This window comes from Ursus maritimus, unplaced genomic scaffold, assembly GCF_017311325.1.
Source record: "Ursus maritimus isolate PB19 unplaced genomic scaffold, ASM1731132v1 scaffold_14, whole genome shotgun sequence".
NCBI lineage: Eukaryota > Metazoa > Chordata > Mammalia > Carnivora > Ursidae > Ursus > Ursus maritimus.
In genome coordinates, this window is record NW_024423786.1 from 40,840,057 (window position 1) to 40,856,191 (window position 16,135).

Below are 16,135 nucleotides of genomic sequence, written 5' to 3' on the forward strand. Positions count from 1 at the left end.
TCAGTTTGCCCTTTGAAACATTTAGGTGGAAACTCAAATTTATAATGACTAGCTTCGTAAGTACACATTTGAAATACATTTTATAATAACACGGTAGAAGTATGTTAGCCTGTTTGCTAACCTTTTCTTTATGTTTCAGAGAAGATATAGTGGCTTGTCTTCTCAAGGCTTTGTTCACTTTCTTTACTAACTATATAGCAGTCACCCCAACCCCCTCATCTGTGAGGGACTCTAAATTTTAAAGACCCCCAGTGTACGCCTGAAACCACGCGTAGTACTGAACCTTCTATATACTATATTTTTTCCTGTACGTACATACCTGTGATAAAATTTAATTTTTAAATTAGGCACAGTAAGAGATGAACAGCAATAACTTATAATAATAAAGTAGAACATTTGGAACAGTATAGTGTAAGAAAAGTTATGTGAATGTGGTCTCTCCTCTTAAAATACCTTATTGTGCTGTACTCACCCTTCTTGTGATGACGACGATAAAATGCTTGTGTGATGATGAAGTGAGGTGAGTGGTGCAGGCACTGTGATGTTGCATTAGGCTTCTGCGGTCAGAAGGAGGACCATCTGCTTTCAACCACGTTTGACTGCGGATAACTGGAGGTGTGGAATGTGAAACCTGGGGTAAGGGGGGACTGCTGGAGTTTGTGCCCTCACTTCTACTTCTGTGACATTTTGTACTCAAGACTTTTAGAGAATGTAAGGTTATCAGTTGCTAACTCACCATTGTTATCTTTACCTGGTATGATTAAACTTGGCACAGGATTTTTTTTTTCTCCAGCTCATGTTTTAAGTGTTCCTAGAAAACTTGCCAGGGTGCCATTAATAGACGTGTAGAGCTGTGTTTGTTCCAAATGCTTTTTGAACTGACTTCTGAGTAGTGGCTACAGGGAGCCAGTGCTTGTTACCATACTTATATTTAATTTAGATATCCCTTGCTTTTACAATAATTTATTGGCCCGTATAGTAGCGTTGACAGAGTTTCGATTTGGTAGATAATCTTATGCTTACCTCAAAATTGTGGAAGAGCAGGGGGAGTGATTCAAAGAGAGAACCCTTGAGCAAAGAGGTGTGAAGATATGGGGGGTGAGCCATATGGTATCTGGGTAACGAGGAGCCTCTATAAAGGGCTTTAAGTGGCCACTGCCTGGCATTTTTAAAGAACACCATGAGAGCCCATGTGGCTCGACTGAAACATGAGTGAGGGGAGAGTACTAGGAGACGGGGTCAGAGTGGCGGTCATAGGACGGGATCATGAGGTCTTGGCAATCCACCGTAAGGATTTTGGCTCTTTGAGTAAGGTAGGCGTTGTTGGAAGGTTTTGAATAGTGGTAATGTGGACAGATTTGATTTTCAAAAGGATCACTTTGGTTGCTTTGTGAAAAATGGACTCAGGGGCTTTGGGCAGAAGTAGAAGGGTGAGAAGTAGATAGATTCTGGGCATATTTTGAAGATGGAATGAACTGTAGAGGTTGTTAATGGTTGGATTATAGGATGTGATTGAGATCGAAGTCAGGGATGTCTCCAGGGATTTTGGCCAAAACGATTGGAAAGATGGAGTTGGCATTTACTGAGATGGGGATGATTGGCTAGGGTATATTTTTGGGATCAGGATGGCATTGCATGTTGAATTTTGAGTGTGTTAGTTTTAAAGCCTTCTTGAACATATAAGGGGGAATGTGGCTTTGGCAGTTGAATTCATGAGTCCAACATTCAGAAAAGAGGGCAGGTGAGTATGTATTTGAAGCCATAGGGCTGCATGAGATCAAGAGAGTGGGTAGACAAGAAGAGGATTATTCACAAACCAAAGCTGGGACCTTCCAGTGTTGAAGAGGTTTGGGAGAAGAGGAGAAACTGGCCATGCAGGCTGGGGAAAGGCTGGTGGCTGGAAGAAACAGCAGATGATAGTGCTGTCTTGGAGGCAAAGTGAGGGAAATGCTTTGAGGAGAGAGTAATCTCCTCATTAAAATTCTGCGCACTGAGGCTTGAACTTTGGACTTAACAGTGTAAAGGTCACTATAGACCTCTATACAGAAGAATTTTCTTGTCAGAGTGGCAGAGACAAAAGTGTGTGAAATATTGCTATTACTTGATCCTAAGAGTATTTCTAAAATACAGTTTTACCTTTTTATAAAAGATCTTTTTAATGAATGAATTTGGGTTCTAACCTGTTTTTCCTTTTTTCATTTCCTTTGTAGCTATGACACTTGGGTCCATAGTAATGATGTTGATGCGGAAATTGAAGATCCACCAATTCCAGAAAAGCCATGGAAGGTGAGAGATCCTTTTTTAAAAAATTTATTCTTATATAACTTAGTTTTTCTCAGCTTTCTTCCATAACAGTGCTTCAAGAAAATACAGAGTGGGGATCTTCCTTTCTTGTCATTCTATTAAGCTGTCCATGACCATGAAGAACTCATTATCTAGGTCTTAGTGGAAATGTTTGCAGTGGAGTTTGAGGAGACCCCAGAGTCCAGTTCCATTGTGGTTTGGGGTGGTTGAGAGAGGAGTAGGAGGAGTGCAGTGAAACATTGGTGGTGTCATTTAGGAAGGCTGGAAGCCGTGCCTACACAGCTCTTATGATGAAACAGACTTATTTTATTAGTCATTTCTATTACAGTGGTAAGAATTCATACATCAACTCTTATTTTTCGACTTTAAATGTTGAAATAATTCTGAAAGTTGCATGAACAATATACAACAAAATGCTACTTCATGCTCTTCTTCCAGATTCCCCTGTCGTTAATAATTTCAGGATGTTAATCCTTGAAACAATATTAATACCTGATACAGAGCCCGTATTCCCTTTGCACCAATTGTCCCAATGATGTAGTAAGTTTTATACTAAGTCTCTTCCCTGATCCAGGATCCAGTTCAGGAGCCCACACTGCATTTAGTTGTGAGATCTGTTTAGTCTACTCTAATGTGGGACTTTAAGCCTTTCTTTTTCTTCTGTGATTCTGGCATTTTTGAAATGTATAGGCTAGATTTTTATGTCTGTTAGAATGTCTTTTTTTCCCTAAAGGAATTTTTATTTAAAATATTTTATTTATTTATTTGTGTGAGAGAGAGCATGAGCAGGGGGAGCAGCAGAGGGAGAGGGAGAAGCAGACTCCCCGCGGAATAAGGAGCGGTGTGGGGCTTGATCCCAGGACCTTGGGATCGTAACCTGAACCGAAGGCAGACGTGTAATCCGACTGAGCCACCCAGGTGCCCCTAGAATGTCTTTGAATTTGAGTTTGTGTGGATATTTCCTCATTATTATATTTAAGCTATGCATTTTTGGCTGCAAACCTACATGAGTGATTTTGAGTAATTAGTCTTCAGTGCCTCACATCAGGAGGTGTGTATTTCAGTTTTTCCTGTTGTGGCTGATTGTTTGTTGAGGTACCGTCTGCCTGGTTTTCCCATTGTGGCATTACCATTTTTCTCGTTGAAATTAAAAATACCTTACACGAAATACTTTGAGATTATATGAATATCCTTTTCTTCATTAAATTTGTATCCCAAAGTGTGCTCACCCATTAATAATTCCTGCCAGGCTGAATTAGTTACTACTGGTGGTTTCCTCACTCTATCCATTCCATCTGTGGTTGTAATTGACATTTTGCAGGGGGAATGGGCTTTCCTTTCCCCTGTACCTGTGCCTATAGTATCCGTGTGCACTGTGGAGCAGTGACACAATCGCCATTCTTCATTCTGATGAATTGTCCCCGTTTTGGCCAATGGGAACTCCTTTAAACTGCCTCCTGTGACTTTTTGGTATTATTTGATTCATTTTTGTATACTTTCTATTTCTGGGACAAAACGATGTTCCAAACCCTTTTTGTAATTCCATATCCGAGTCGTGGAATCAGTATTTCTGCAGGGAGCTCTGGTCCTGTCCATGAGCAGTGGTAATTATACAGTTTTTATTGACTGCTTTATGTAGTATACTGAGCACTTAAATTGCATCAAAATATTAGATGGGAGACCTGATTCACCCTATTTCAAATTGCGTGACCTTCTGAAAGGCTTAGCCTTCGAGCTTCAGATTTCATCTGAGGAAAATGGAATTAACAAAAATTAGACTTCTTTGAAACCTTTTTATTTGGAAATAATTTCAAACTTAAATGACAAGAATAAAAATAGTAGGCAGCATACCTGTACACCCTTTATCCAGATTTGCCTCTCGTTTACATTTTACTCCCCATTTTGATTTATCACTTCTACTCCATGTATTTTTATATATACATTTTTTATTCTTAACCTTTTGAGAAAAATGCATATACTTATGGCCTTTTCTCTAAAACATAAGTTTGTATTTCCTAAGAATAAGGGATTCTCATTCATAAGCACTTTGCAGTTATCAACTTTGGTAAAATTTCTAACATTGACCCAGTACGTTAATCTGCCGTCTGAGTCCAGTTTTGTCACGTGAGCCAATAATGTTTTTTGCAGCATTTTTTCTGTTACAGACTACTGTTGACTATCAGCTATTGCATTCAGATGTCCTGTCTCTTTAGTTTCCTTTAATCTGAAACATTACCCAGTGCTTCCTTGGCTCTTCTGACATTTTTGAATTTGAAAGGAATGTTTCTTGTTTGGAATTTGTGATCTTTTTTCATGGTTCAGTCAGATTATGCATTCTAGTCAGAATATTGCGTACGTGATGTGTCCTCCTTAGGGCATCGTATTGGGAGGCATGCCGTGTCCATCTGCTCCTTGGTGGTGGTGCTGATCACCCAGCCACGGTGTGTTCTGTTGGCTCCACTGTATAGTTCCTTTTTTTTTCCACTTGCAATTTATAAGCAATCTGTAAGAGATTCTTTTAGGCCATACAGATATCCTCCTTCTCATCAAAATCCTCTATCTGTTGCCCAGATTTAGCATCCACTTGAAATTCTTGCCTGAACCAATCTTTTCTTTGATGATTGCACAGTGATAATTTTCCATTCCAGCCCTCCCTCTGTGTTTACCAGTTGGCTTTCAGAGTTGTATAAGCAAGAGTCCTTCCTTTCCCCTCATTTACTTTTTTATTCATCTCTTATCAGTATGGGTTTATGGAGTTCTAATTTTTCAGGGGTCAGTAACTTACTGCCTAATTATTTTGGTGCTGAAATTGTTTCATATTTGTGTACACAGGGAAGGATTGTCTAGTCCCAAATTCCAGTGTACTCCCTTTGAAAAATTCTGTTGGATAATAGGAATATGTAGGCTAGGTCTATGGTTTCAGTATCTATATCTACATCTGTATCTATACAACATTCAGAGAACGCATCATTTTTAAAATTCTTACGCAAAAACACTAACAAAAAAGCAAGAGAAGTTGCCATGTAAAGGGCTTGGAAGAATCCTGAATCTGACTCTCACTTCTCCACTCCCCAACTGTGGCTATCCCTGAAAGGTCTCCACAGAGCACCTGTGTACTCGACAGGGCGAGGTGATGGGTCTGATGATAGGTCTGTGTAAATGTCCTCTTTCATCATTCCTTAGAATTTTGTTGAATGCATAAACAGAGACATCCTTCATGCCTAGAGCAATGACTAGGCCTATTGCTTTGAATGGCCTAATGCTGTTGAATGTTTTTATCAGTGGTTTTCATCAGGATAAAGATGACACAGTTAATGAAATAAGCCAAAAGGAGAAAGATAAATCCTGCATGATACTGCTTGTATGTGGAATCTTTAAGAAAGGAAAAAAACCCCTAGAAACAGTAGAGAAATGGTTGCCAGTGAGGAGGGGTAGGCGGAGTAAGAAGTTGGTAAAAGGGCACCAACTTGCAGTTGGGAGAAGAATTGTCTGAAGATCTAATGTGAAACATGGTGACTAGAATTGATGACACTGCATTGTATAATTGGAATTTGCTAAGAGAACAGAACTTAAATGTTCTCATACATAAAAAAGTACGTACGGTGATGGATGTGCTAATTAATTAGATGAGGGGATCCTATCTCAGTGTGTATACATATCAAATCATCATGATGTATATACTTCGAATATCTTACAGTTTTATTTTTCAGTGATACCTAGATAAAGCTGAAATAAAGACAAATGACATGATTATCAAATTTCAGGGTCAGTTATTAAAACCTCAGTCTTTGCAAAACCAGTGATGCTTTCTTACTATATGCTGTAACATGGAATAAAAGTTAGAAATGGTTAAGTGGCCATTCACAGGTCTTTAATAGTCTCATGGTTGGGTTTCTTATTTTTATTTTTTTAGATTTTGTTTATTAGAGAGAGAGAAAGCGTGTGTGTGCTCGAGAGAGCAAGCGGGGGCTGGGGGGTGGTGGTGAAGGGACAAGCAGACACTGCACTGAGCTCCGGAGCCTGACACAGGGCTCGATTCCAGGACCCCAAGATCATGACCTGAGCTAAAACCAAGAGTCTGAAGTTCAACCAAGTGAGCCACCCAGGCGCCCTTATAGTATTACGTTTTTAAACTTTTATGCAGTTGCAACTTTGAGTTGAGAGTAATTAAATACACTTCTTTAATTTCGAATACTTTAAAAACTGTAATGATTTACTATTTATATAGATACACATGCTTGAATGTCATTTTAGGTTCATGCAAAATGGATTTTGGACACTGATGTTTTCAATGAATGGATGAATGAGGAGGATTATGAGGTGGATGAGAACAGGAAGCCCGTGAGCTTTCGTCAGCGGATTTCAACAAAGAATGAAGAGGTATTTGGTTTGGCACCATTTTTCTCCACTTGATGTTTCTTCTTTCTGGGCCTCGCTGTTGTCAAATCTTCATGAATAAGCTCTGACATACAGTCCAAGGTGCATCACTTGTCAGGTATATAGGAAAGTTAACCAAATGGCCGTACAACCGTCTCAAGAGCTCGCATTCCCAAAGAAGGGGCATGCCAGTCTCAAAGTGGCGTAAGCAGTGTGGCAGCAGTGCAGCTGATTTTGTTTTCTAGGTCTCATTTCGATTTTGTGAACCAAATATTATTATGGGATAATGTAATTTAGTTGTTGGTTTTTCAAGGGAAAACTAATTTTGTCTTAATGTTCTTTAATAGCTTTGTTACTGTACACACGGTAGTTAGTACATAGTATAGGTCTTAAAGGTAGAGTTCAGCCCTTTTTTAAGGCATTTATTACTCATTAATCCTTCGAGAAGCCCAACCACCAAAAGTTTTAACCATGGTTCTTAAGAAGCCACAACCTGCGAGGTAGGTGTGTCACCCAGAGGGAGGGGAGTCAAAGAGGGCTTAGATGTGTTGGTGTCGGCTGGTGACTGCTTAGGTAAGATTCTCATTCCCTTTCACTGGGGACACATCAGGTTTTTGCTTTTTGTTTTGTATTGTAGTTCTTTGAAAAATTTCTGAGACAGAAATACTTTTAATTGTTCACTTAGAATGTACCATTCTTTCATATCTGTTTTCAGCCCTGAAACTTTCTTACTAAAACTCTTTGGCACACAATGTGTATTTTTTATTTTTAAGAAAAATATTTTAAAACTGGGTCTTTTTTCGTATCCTTTCATTTTTAATTTGTCCTTATTTGCTGTGGAATTTGACTTAAATTTTATTTTTTATTCAGCCTCCCCACCCCATATGCTTACATATTTGCTTTCCCTTAATGCATTTCCAGCCAGTCTTTTTTGTCATTAGGAATATTCTGACTTCTACATCACATTATTACAGAGGCCTGTCCGTAGCCATCTCTCTTCAGATTTAGATGGCTTATGTATTAATTTATTCACTTATTTTTAGGGTGATTGTATAAAAATGCATTTAATATCTCTCTTTACAAGTTTAACTTTAGACTTACTGTGCAGTGTGTACAGTTTAGATTTTCTTTAAAACTTCTTGTGTAGGCCTGTAAGAAGACTTAGATTTCCAATTTGATGCTACCGGGCTTCTGAAAGGAAATAGTTGTAAGGAGTATGAGGTTACCAGAGATAGTGAATGTTTAATCTCTGACTTTTTTTTTTTTTTTTTTGGCACCTCAGGTACAATACTTTGGATCATCTTAGGTGTTAGTTCTTTATTGTCTATTTTATTAAATCCATAATTATCACCTACAGGTTGACTTTCGTATTTTGATGTGTATCCTGCGACTGCTGAACTCATTAGCTCTGATCGGTTTTTGGTAGATGCCTTAGGTCATCTATATATAAGGTCATGCCATCTGCAAATAGGGATATTTGTACTTCTGTCAGATTGACTTTTAAATCATAAATTGCAATGTTATTTAACATCTTTTGTGTCATAAAGTTTTCTCCTATTCCTTTTACTGATGTGTCAGGGCTAGTTCCTGATACACTTTCACAAGGTCATTCAGCCATTGTTTGTAGTTTTCATTAATTACGTTGCATATGTTTCGTATTTTCCAGTAGTTGTTGAAAATGCTTTTCCCATCTGGAAGCAGAAGATGAACAGGAACAGTTTTTGTTGTGCAGGATTTGGGCATGTCTGTTTTGTAGCTTATTTCCATTAATATTTCCATTGGTGGTTCATTGCCCGTAAGGTCAGAGAGTCTTGACTGGTGGTGATAGAGGATACTCTAGTGGTATTGGTATTGTCTTTGTGAAACTCACCTTTGGACAAAGGTTTGTAGAAACTGAGGAGTCAGAAAAGCTGGCTGATATTTATTTCCATTTACTTGTTCCTAGCCAGTCAGAAGTCCAGAGAGAAGAGATAGGAAAGCATCAGCTAATGCTCGAAAGAGGAAACATTCGCCTTCCCCTCCGCCTCCTACACCCACAGAATCCCGGAAGAAGAGTGGAAAGAAAGGGTAAGAACTGCAGCATGATTCAGATGCATTAAAACAAACTGCAGAGGGCATTCCAGATTTTACATTTATACCGGAAGTTTTGCTCAAAGGAGGTTGTCTTACTTTGACTTGGTAGATGTCTTTGCTCTGGTAGCTCATCTTGTCAGATGTTATCTGATGGCCATCTTCTGTTGTTTTTATGCTAAGGCACCTTATGTACAATCTTTTCTTAAATTGATGTGTATAATGAAATAATCACAATAAATCTGGTTAACATCCAACACCAGACATAGTTATAATTTTTTTTCTTGTGATGAGAACTTTTAAGATCTACTCTCTTAGTGACTTTCAGATGCACAATACTGTGTTAACTACAGGCGCTGTGCTGTATATTACACCCCTAGGGTTTGTTTATTTCGTAACGGTAAGTTTATACCTTTCACCAGCTTTCCCATTCTCCCCCGCCCCCTACCTTTGGCATCCACCAGTGTGTTCCCTCTATCTATGAATTTGTGTTTTTTGTTTTGTTTTGTTTTTTAGATCACATATATGAGAGATTATCTGGTATTATTTTTCTCTGAGTTATTCCACTTAGCAAAATGGCCTCATGGTCTATTCATGTTGTCCCAAGTAGCAGAATTTCCTTCTTTTTTTTTTTTTTTATGGCTGAGTAATATTCCATCACACACAGACACACACACGCATACCACATTTAACTTTGTATTCCACAGAAAACTCAACTGATATCTAATCTGTATTTAAAATATAGCCAGTCCAATTCCATGATCAAAATATGAGAGAAACTGTTTTTCCTGTCTCTGGCCTAGCCACGGGAAGGGGATGAATCTTTGCCTTCTGGATTGGAGCTTTGGCTCACAGGTTAGTGAGAGTAGAAACCATGTACAGAATCTTAAAACTGAAAGGGATCTTTGAAGTAGCATAAGCATCTTTATCTTAAGAAATAGAGATTGAGGTTCAGGATAGGGAGGTGACTTTTCCAAGGTCACACAGAGATTTTTGCTTAGAGTCAAGATTCAAAGCTGGACTCTGCTTCCCGTTAAGTGTATCCTTTCAAGTAAGTTCTGTCACCTTCACCAAGGTCTGAGGGTGAATTATTTGGCTCTTCATCTTTGTTTTCCTCTTCCCTTATTTTTCTTTCTTGTTTCTTCATCTCCTTTATAAGATGGCCATCTGATGTTGTATTTATACCAGGGCACCCTGAATACAGTTTTTTCTGTGTCTAATTGTATATTGAGCAGTGTGGCTGGTAAGGAATTTAAGAAATTATATTCACTATAGTTAGTGTCTCTTTCTCTGATTTTACCACCTGTCCCATTTGTGATCAGAATGGCTCCCTAGAGGAAATGAACCTGTGTCTCTTACATGTTCAGCAGAGTGCCTTGTTCAGGGCATCACATTTGTACTTTAGTGAATCTTGCTTGAGTGGGGATTCCGGTGTCTATTGAATAAGTTGTTGTGGGGATCAAGTGAGACTTTAAAGCTCCTGAGCAGAAATTTGTTAAATTTCTGGCTGTTGACTGGACTGTAAAGATCTACTTGTCATCTTCTCTCAGTTAGCTTCCTTTTATTGAGTTTTTCCTATAGCCAAATGAGCATTTTTATGCCCAGAATATGCCTTGAATCATGTTATTTCTTGAAGGGTAGGGTTATCCGTGTACAGAAACTGTTAGGGAAGTTAAAAAAGACTCCTAGTTTTATAAATAATACTAAAGAGCCAGTCATAGTCATAAAAGGATGTTGTTATTTTGTCAAGTCACATGTATTATGATATAAAAAACCCACAAAAGTAGATTTTTTTCCCGTGATTAGTGAGAGTAAGTAACCATATTTCTTTTTTCTTTTCTTTTTTTTTTTTTTTTAAAGATTTTATTTATTTATTTGACAGAGAGGGAAACAGCCAGTGAGAGAGGGAACACAGGCAGGGGGAGTGGGAGAGGAAGAAGCAGACTCCCAGTGGGGGAGCCTGATGTGGGGCTCGATCCCAGAACGCTGGGATCATGCCCTGAGCCAAAGGCAGACGCTTAACAGCTGAGCCACCCAGGCGCCCCAGTAACCGTATTTCTTAAATCTCTAATCTGAGTCTTACGATTGATGCGCAGAGAATTCAGAGCTTCTTGATATCCCTGTGAAGAAAGTCATACAACTTTTCCAAGTGTTCCTGGGCCTGAAATCAATGCACCCTTCTTCCCACTGAGGGGCTGAGATGCAGCGCCAGGACACTCGTGGTCCCCAAACCAAGCTGTGATATCCTGGAGGCTCACAGTCATGGCACTGAGCCTCTACTCTGAGTATAAAACCTACCAAATTGAGTTTCCGAAAATACATGTATTCATGTCCTTGAACTGATTACATCTGTGTTCTAATGAGCAGTCTTTCAGGTTTCGTGTTAAGTTTCCTTTAATGAAAAGACATTGACATCTGTTTTCCTAACTCTTGTTTTATTGACTTTCCCTGCATTTTTTCTTCCTTTTTTAAGTATTTTGTCTCCCTAACACCTACAGGCTTTTGAAAAATTGTCATGCAGTTTTTATTTAAAAATTTTAAAAATATTTTTACCTGTATACCTGATTCTAACCTATGCCAGTATGTGGTCCGTCACAGAAGAGAACTCTGCTCACTCTCTCAGCAGTGTGAGGACTCAGGCTGGCCCACTAGGTATTTCTGTCAGCTCTTTTTCCACTCCTCACTGGTTTGTGTTCTGGGTTCTTGCCTGTTCCTTCCCAGAACAGGTTATCTCTTTTCTTATGCCTTTATGCCTGTACTCCTTATCCTGAAACATTGCCTACTTTTGGTGAAGTGTTAGAGCCCCCAAGGTTTAGCTTAGGGTAACCTTCAGTCTTGATGAAGTCTTATTTTCTTGGTACACTTCCTGTTATATGAGGTAGATGGTAATTCCTGTGTACCCCGTAATTCCTCAAGATAAGGAGTTCTTCCATTCTTGTTTGAACGCTAATCTGCTTCTGAAATGTGTTAGTTCAAAAATAAACTAAAGAAAGAGCAATGGCAGTTTTTACACACACACACACACACACACACTCACACAGTACCATCCTAAGTGATTTTACTCTGCAGTTTTTGGTATTTGGATGACACAAAGAGCGAGGAAAATACGGTTGTACATATCTTTGAGAAAATTTCTTATGTAAGTGATTGTTTATGTGAGATAAAATATGTGCCATATTTACTTAGCAGATAATCTTTTATTACATAATTGAAGCCCCCTTTAGGATACTGTCTGCAATTTGTATGTTAAGATTTCTGGGCCCATTTCTTACTTCCAGTAACCCGTATTTTCCTTCTGGCTGGTTAGATGTAATTTGGGAATGTACCTAATTTCTTTGATTTTTATTTGTCTTTTAAAGCGATTCTGAGCATAGATTCTAACAATGAGGGTAAAGCCTCTGAAATTGTCTGCTCTGAGTAGCTATAGTCAGCCATATTTATATTTATATTTATATTTATATTTATATTTATATTTATATGCATTGTATGTTTTAGCCAAGCTAGTCTTTATGGGAAGCGCAGAAGTCAGAAAGAGGAAGATGAGCAAGAAGATCTTACCAAGGACATGGAAGACCCAACACCGGTACCCAACATAGAGGAAGTGGTGCTTCCAAAAAATGGTTTGTATTCTTCTGCCTAGACTGTGAGATGCGATCTAATCACTCTTAGCAATGCCATAGGATGAATCCTTTCTTGCTCTGTGCCCCCAGTTCCCAACTTTCAAGGTGAAGATGTTTATGAAATTACCTCTTTTCCTAATCTTTTGGTGTACTTTTGCTGCTTATTGAGAAAAACACTGTGACCAAAAAGTTCTCTAATGGGGCGCCTGGCTGGGTCAGTTGGTAGAGCATGTGATTCTTGATCTCAGGGTTGTGGTTCAAGCCCCACATTGGGCATAGAGCCTATTCAAAAAAAAAAAAAAAAAAGAAAGAAAAGAAAGAAAGAAAAATTTTTAAAAAAATTCTCTAAATTGAGCAGTGCTTTGAAATAAATGGCTTTTAAATCCCAATAGAATCAATATACAGGTGAGAAGGTGGCAGTACATTTTAACCTATTTAAGTCAGTTTTTGGGAGAAGAATATTAGACCGTTTTAACTATATTTGTATATTTGTCTATTTTTTTCCTTGATTCCTGTGAATGTTTTTTTCTTTTATGTATTTTCTTCATGTATTTGAAGCTCTGCTATTTAAGGGCATAATACACTTAGGGTCATCATGTCCTCCTGATGAACTGACTCTTATGTCTTGTGTGTCTACATGCCATAGTAGTGCTTGTCTTTAAGGCCAGGTTCTCTGATGATAATAAAGCTTCATCACAGCACACCCATTTCTTTATTTCTACAATTTTTGTTTATAATTTTTTTTTAAAGATTTTATTTATTCATTTGACAGAGATAGAGACAGCCAGCGAGAGAGGGAACACAAGCAGGGGGGGTGGGAGAGGAAGAAGCAGGCTCATAGCAGAGGATTCTGATGTGGGGCTCGATCCCAGAACGCCGGGATCACGCCCTGAGCCAAAGGCAGGCGCTTAACCGCTGTGCCACCCAGGCGCCCCTATTTCTACACTTTTTTAATTAGTCTCCGCTACTTGACTTTAGTAGTTTTGTAAATTACACAAGCTTTGTTCTTACATGTTAGATTTCCGAGTTACATCTCTCTTGCATCCTGTTATTTCATTTTGATTATGTAAAGCATGTCGATTTTAAACAGCATATTGTTGAGCTTTGCCTCCCTCCCCCCACCCCAATACACATTTTTTGTTTTTAGTCGGGAGTATGTGGTCCACTGAAATGTAACAGAATTATTATTGATGTCGTTGGGCTTAAGTCTGCCATTATGATATTTTTTTCCTATTTGTTCTTCTCTTATGTCTTCCCTTCTTTCGCTTTAATGCACTACTTTTACTGTTCTATTCTGGCTTCTGTGTTTGCTTTTCTTCTTCCTTTTTTTCTTTTTTCTTTTTGAAGATTTTATTTACTTGAGAGGGAGAGCGTAAGAGTGCATGAGCAGAGGTGGGGAAGGGCAGAAGGAGAGGGAGAAGCAAAAGCAGGCTTTTCCACTGAGCAGGGGGCCCGAGGCAGGGCTCGATCTGGGGACCCCGGGATCATGACCTGAGCTGAAGGCAGATACTTAAACGACTGAGCCACCCAGGTGCCCCTGCTTTTCGTTTATTTTAGAACTTCTGTGACTTCCTTTTTTATATCGCATAGTTCTAATTGAGATATTCTTCACATAGCATAAAATTCACCGGTTAAAGTGTATTTTAATCACTCCAGTGGTTTTTTTTTTTTTTAGTGTATTCATCATGTTGTACAATCACCACCTCTTAATTCTAGAACATTTCCATCCCCCTGAAAAGAAACCCCTTACTTACTGGGGGTTAGTGTAGGTTATCTACTTCCTCCCATATCCTGGCAACCACTATTCTGTTTTCTTTTATATCGATTTTCATATTCTCTTTTTGATTTTTACCTTTTTTTTCTTAGTGGTTGCTGTAGGGATTACAATATGCATCTTCCAATTGTTTGGTTTTTTTTTTTCTTTTTAAAGATTTATTTATTTATTTATTTTAGAGAGAGAGTGCGAGCGTGTGGGGGAAAGGCAGAGGGAGAAGGAGAGAGAGAATCTCCAGCAGACTCGGTGCTAAGCGTGGAGCCCGTTGGGTGGCTTGATCATAAAAGTCAGATGATTCGCTGACTAAGCCACACGGGCGCCTCTCGGTTTTTGTTTTTTAAAGATTTTATTTTTAATCTCTATACCCAGTGTGGGGCTTGAACTTAAAACCCCAAGATCAAGAGTCGCATGCTCTACTGACTGAGCTAGCCAAGCATCCCCTAATATTTTATTTTATTTTATTTTATTTTAAGTTTATTTATTTAAGTAATCTCTATACCATTTTGGGACTCGAACTCACAACCGTGAGATCAAGAGTTGCATGCTCTTCTGACTGAGCCACACAGGTGCCCCTCAAATATTTAAGTAAAAGAGCTATGTAGGTGATGGTAGTCCTAACACATAACTAACTGAGCTGTAAAAGCTGTAATAATGGATATAGTAAGATTTGGACACAGGAATGGCTGAATCCATCAGTAGAGTAGAATGTTTGGTTCATTCTAGGTCCATGTTTGTTTATCAATTTAATTTATTATGAATTTGGCAGTGCCAATTTGTGGGAAAAGACCAAACTGTTCCATAAATACTTCTGGAAAACATTTAGTACTGTTCTTTGTGTCATAAATAAGAATTTAAGCTTCGGGTGGAATAAAGTGCCAAATTAAAAAAAAATGTAAAAGTAAACGTCCAAATATTAATGTACTTTTAAGCAAGTGTTATTAGCCTTGGGAGAAATATTTATTAGCCATTTAACAAAGAATTAGAACTCTAAATTTGTATAAAGATTCTTACACTCTATAGAATAAGAGACAAAGTATTTTGTACTGGTAATTTTATCAAACTTCGGGGCCAGTAAATGTGTGAAAAGATGCTCAACTTCATTTAACTATATATAAATTATTAAAGGAACATTTTTCATCCGTTTGATTTTCAAAACTCAGAAAGTAGATGATTCCCAAAGTACTGATGCTTTGAGAAAGTGGGTACTCTCAAATGCTGTTGGTGGAAGTGTAAATTGATGAAGCCACTTAACACAATTTGGCCAAATCTGTTCAGTTTTAAAATGTGTACATCTAGTAACAGTTTTAATTTCAGAGCTCTCATTTTAAGTAAGTATATGCGTGCTTATAGGTGAATATAAGAGAATGTGGATTACGTTGCAGTAAAAAATTGCAGATAAACAAAGTTGCCATTAATATAGGACTAGTCACCTTATGACCCACCCATCGACACAGTGGGTTTATTGAAAATGAAAGAGATGTAATTTAACTAAAAACACGTAACATGGAAAGGTCATATAGGCACACTGTTGAATGAGAAAAGTAGAATGCTAAGCACAGTATGGATAACATTTCTGTAAGATTTAAAAGCTAGGTCTTGAAGCCTACATAGGCATGTAAAAGGTACTCGTTCTCCCGCAACTTATCTACGTGAACGGCACAAAAATGGGAATCAACAAATGCACAGAAAATGTAGTAAAAAATATTTTGGGGGGAGGGATTGAAAGGTTCTTTTCAGGTTTTACTCTGTGTATTTTTGTATTGTGTCCTTTTGTCATGAAAAACTGGTGGTTGGGAAAGTAATTACACAGTGCAGTCTGTTACAGTAAATGTTCATCTTTCTGTGTTGGGCTTGGAGTTTTTCATGAAGGTGAGCACTGGATGATGATGGATTTACAGTGAGATTCACGTAGGTTTCAATCATCTTTTATACTGTTTTCTTCTTTTAAAAAAACTCTCCCCCTAAAACATGATTTTTTTTTTTTCTTTCC

At 38.2% G+C, this 16,135-nt stretch overlaps 1 protein-coding gene across 1 annotated transcript in view; it reads left to right on the forward strand.

Moving 5' to 3' along the window:
• Positions 1–16,135, forward strand: part of SMARCC1 (SWI/SNF related, matrix associated, actin dependent regulator of chromatin subfamily c member 1) — a 164,302-nt gene that overhangs the window by 53,753 nt on the left and 94,414 nt on the right. The window contains exons 8-11 of the mRNA XM_040628898.1: positions 2,211–2,286; positions 6,559–6,684; positions 8,627–8,748; positions 12,247–12,371. Of these exons, the coding sequence (XP_040484832.1) occupies positions 2,211–2,286; positions 6,559–6,684; positions 8,627–8,748; positions 12,247–12,371 (449 nt within the window). The remainder of the gene's footprint in view (positions 1–2,210; positions 2,287–6,558; positions 6,685–8,626; positions 8,749–12,246; positions 12,372–16,135) is intronic.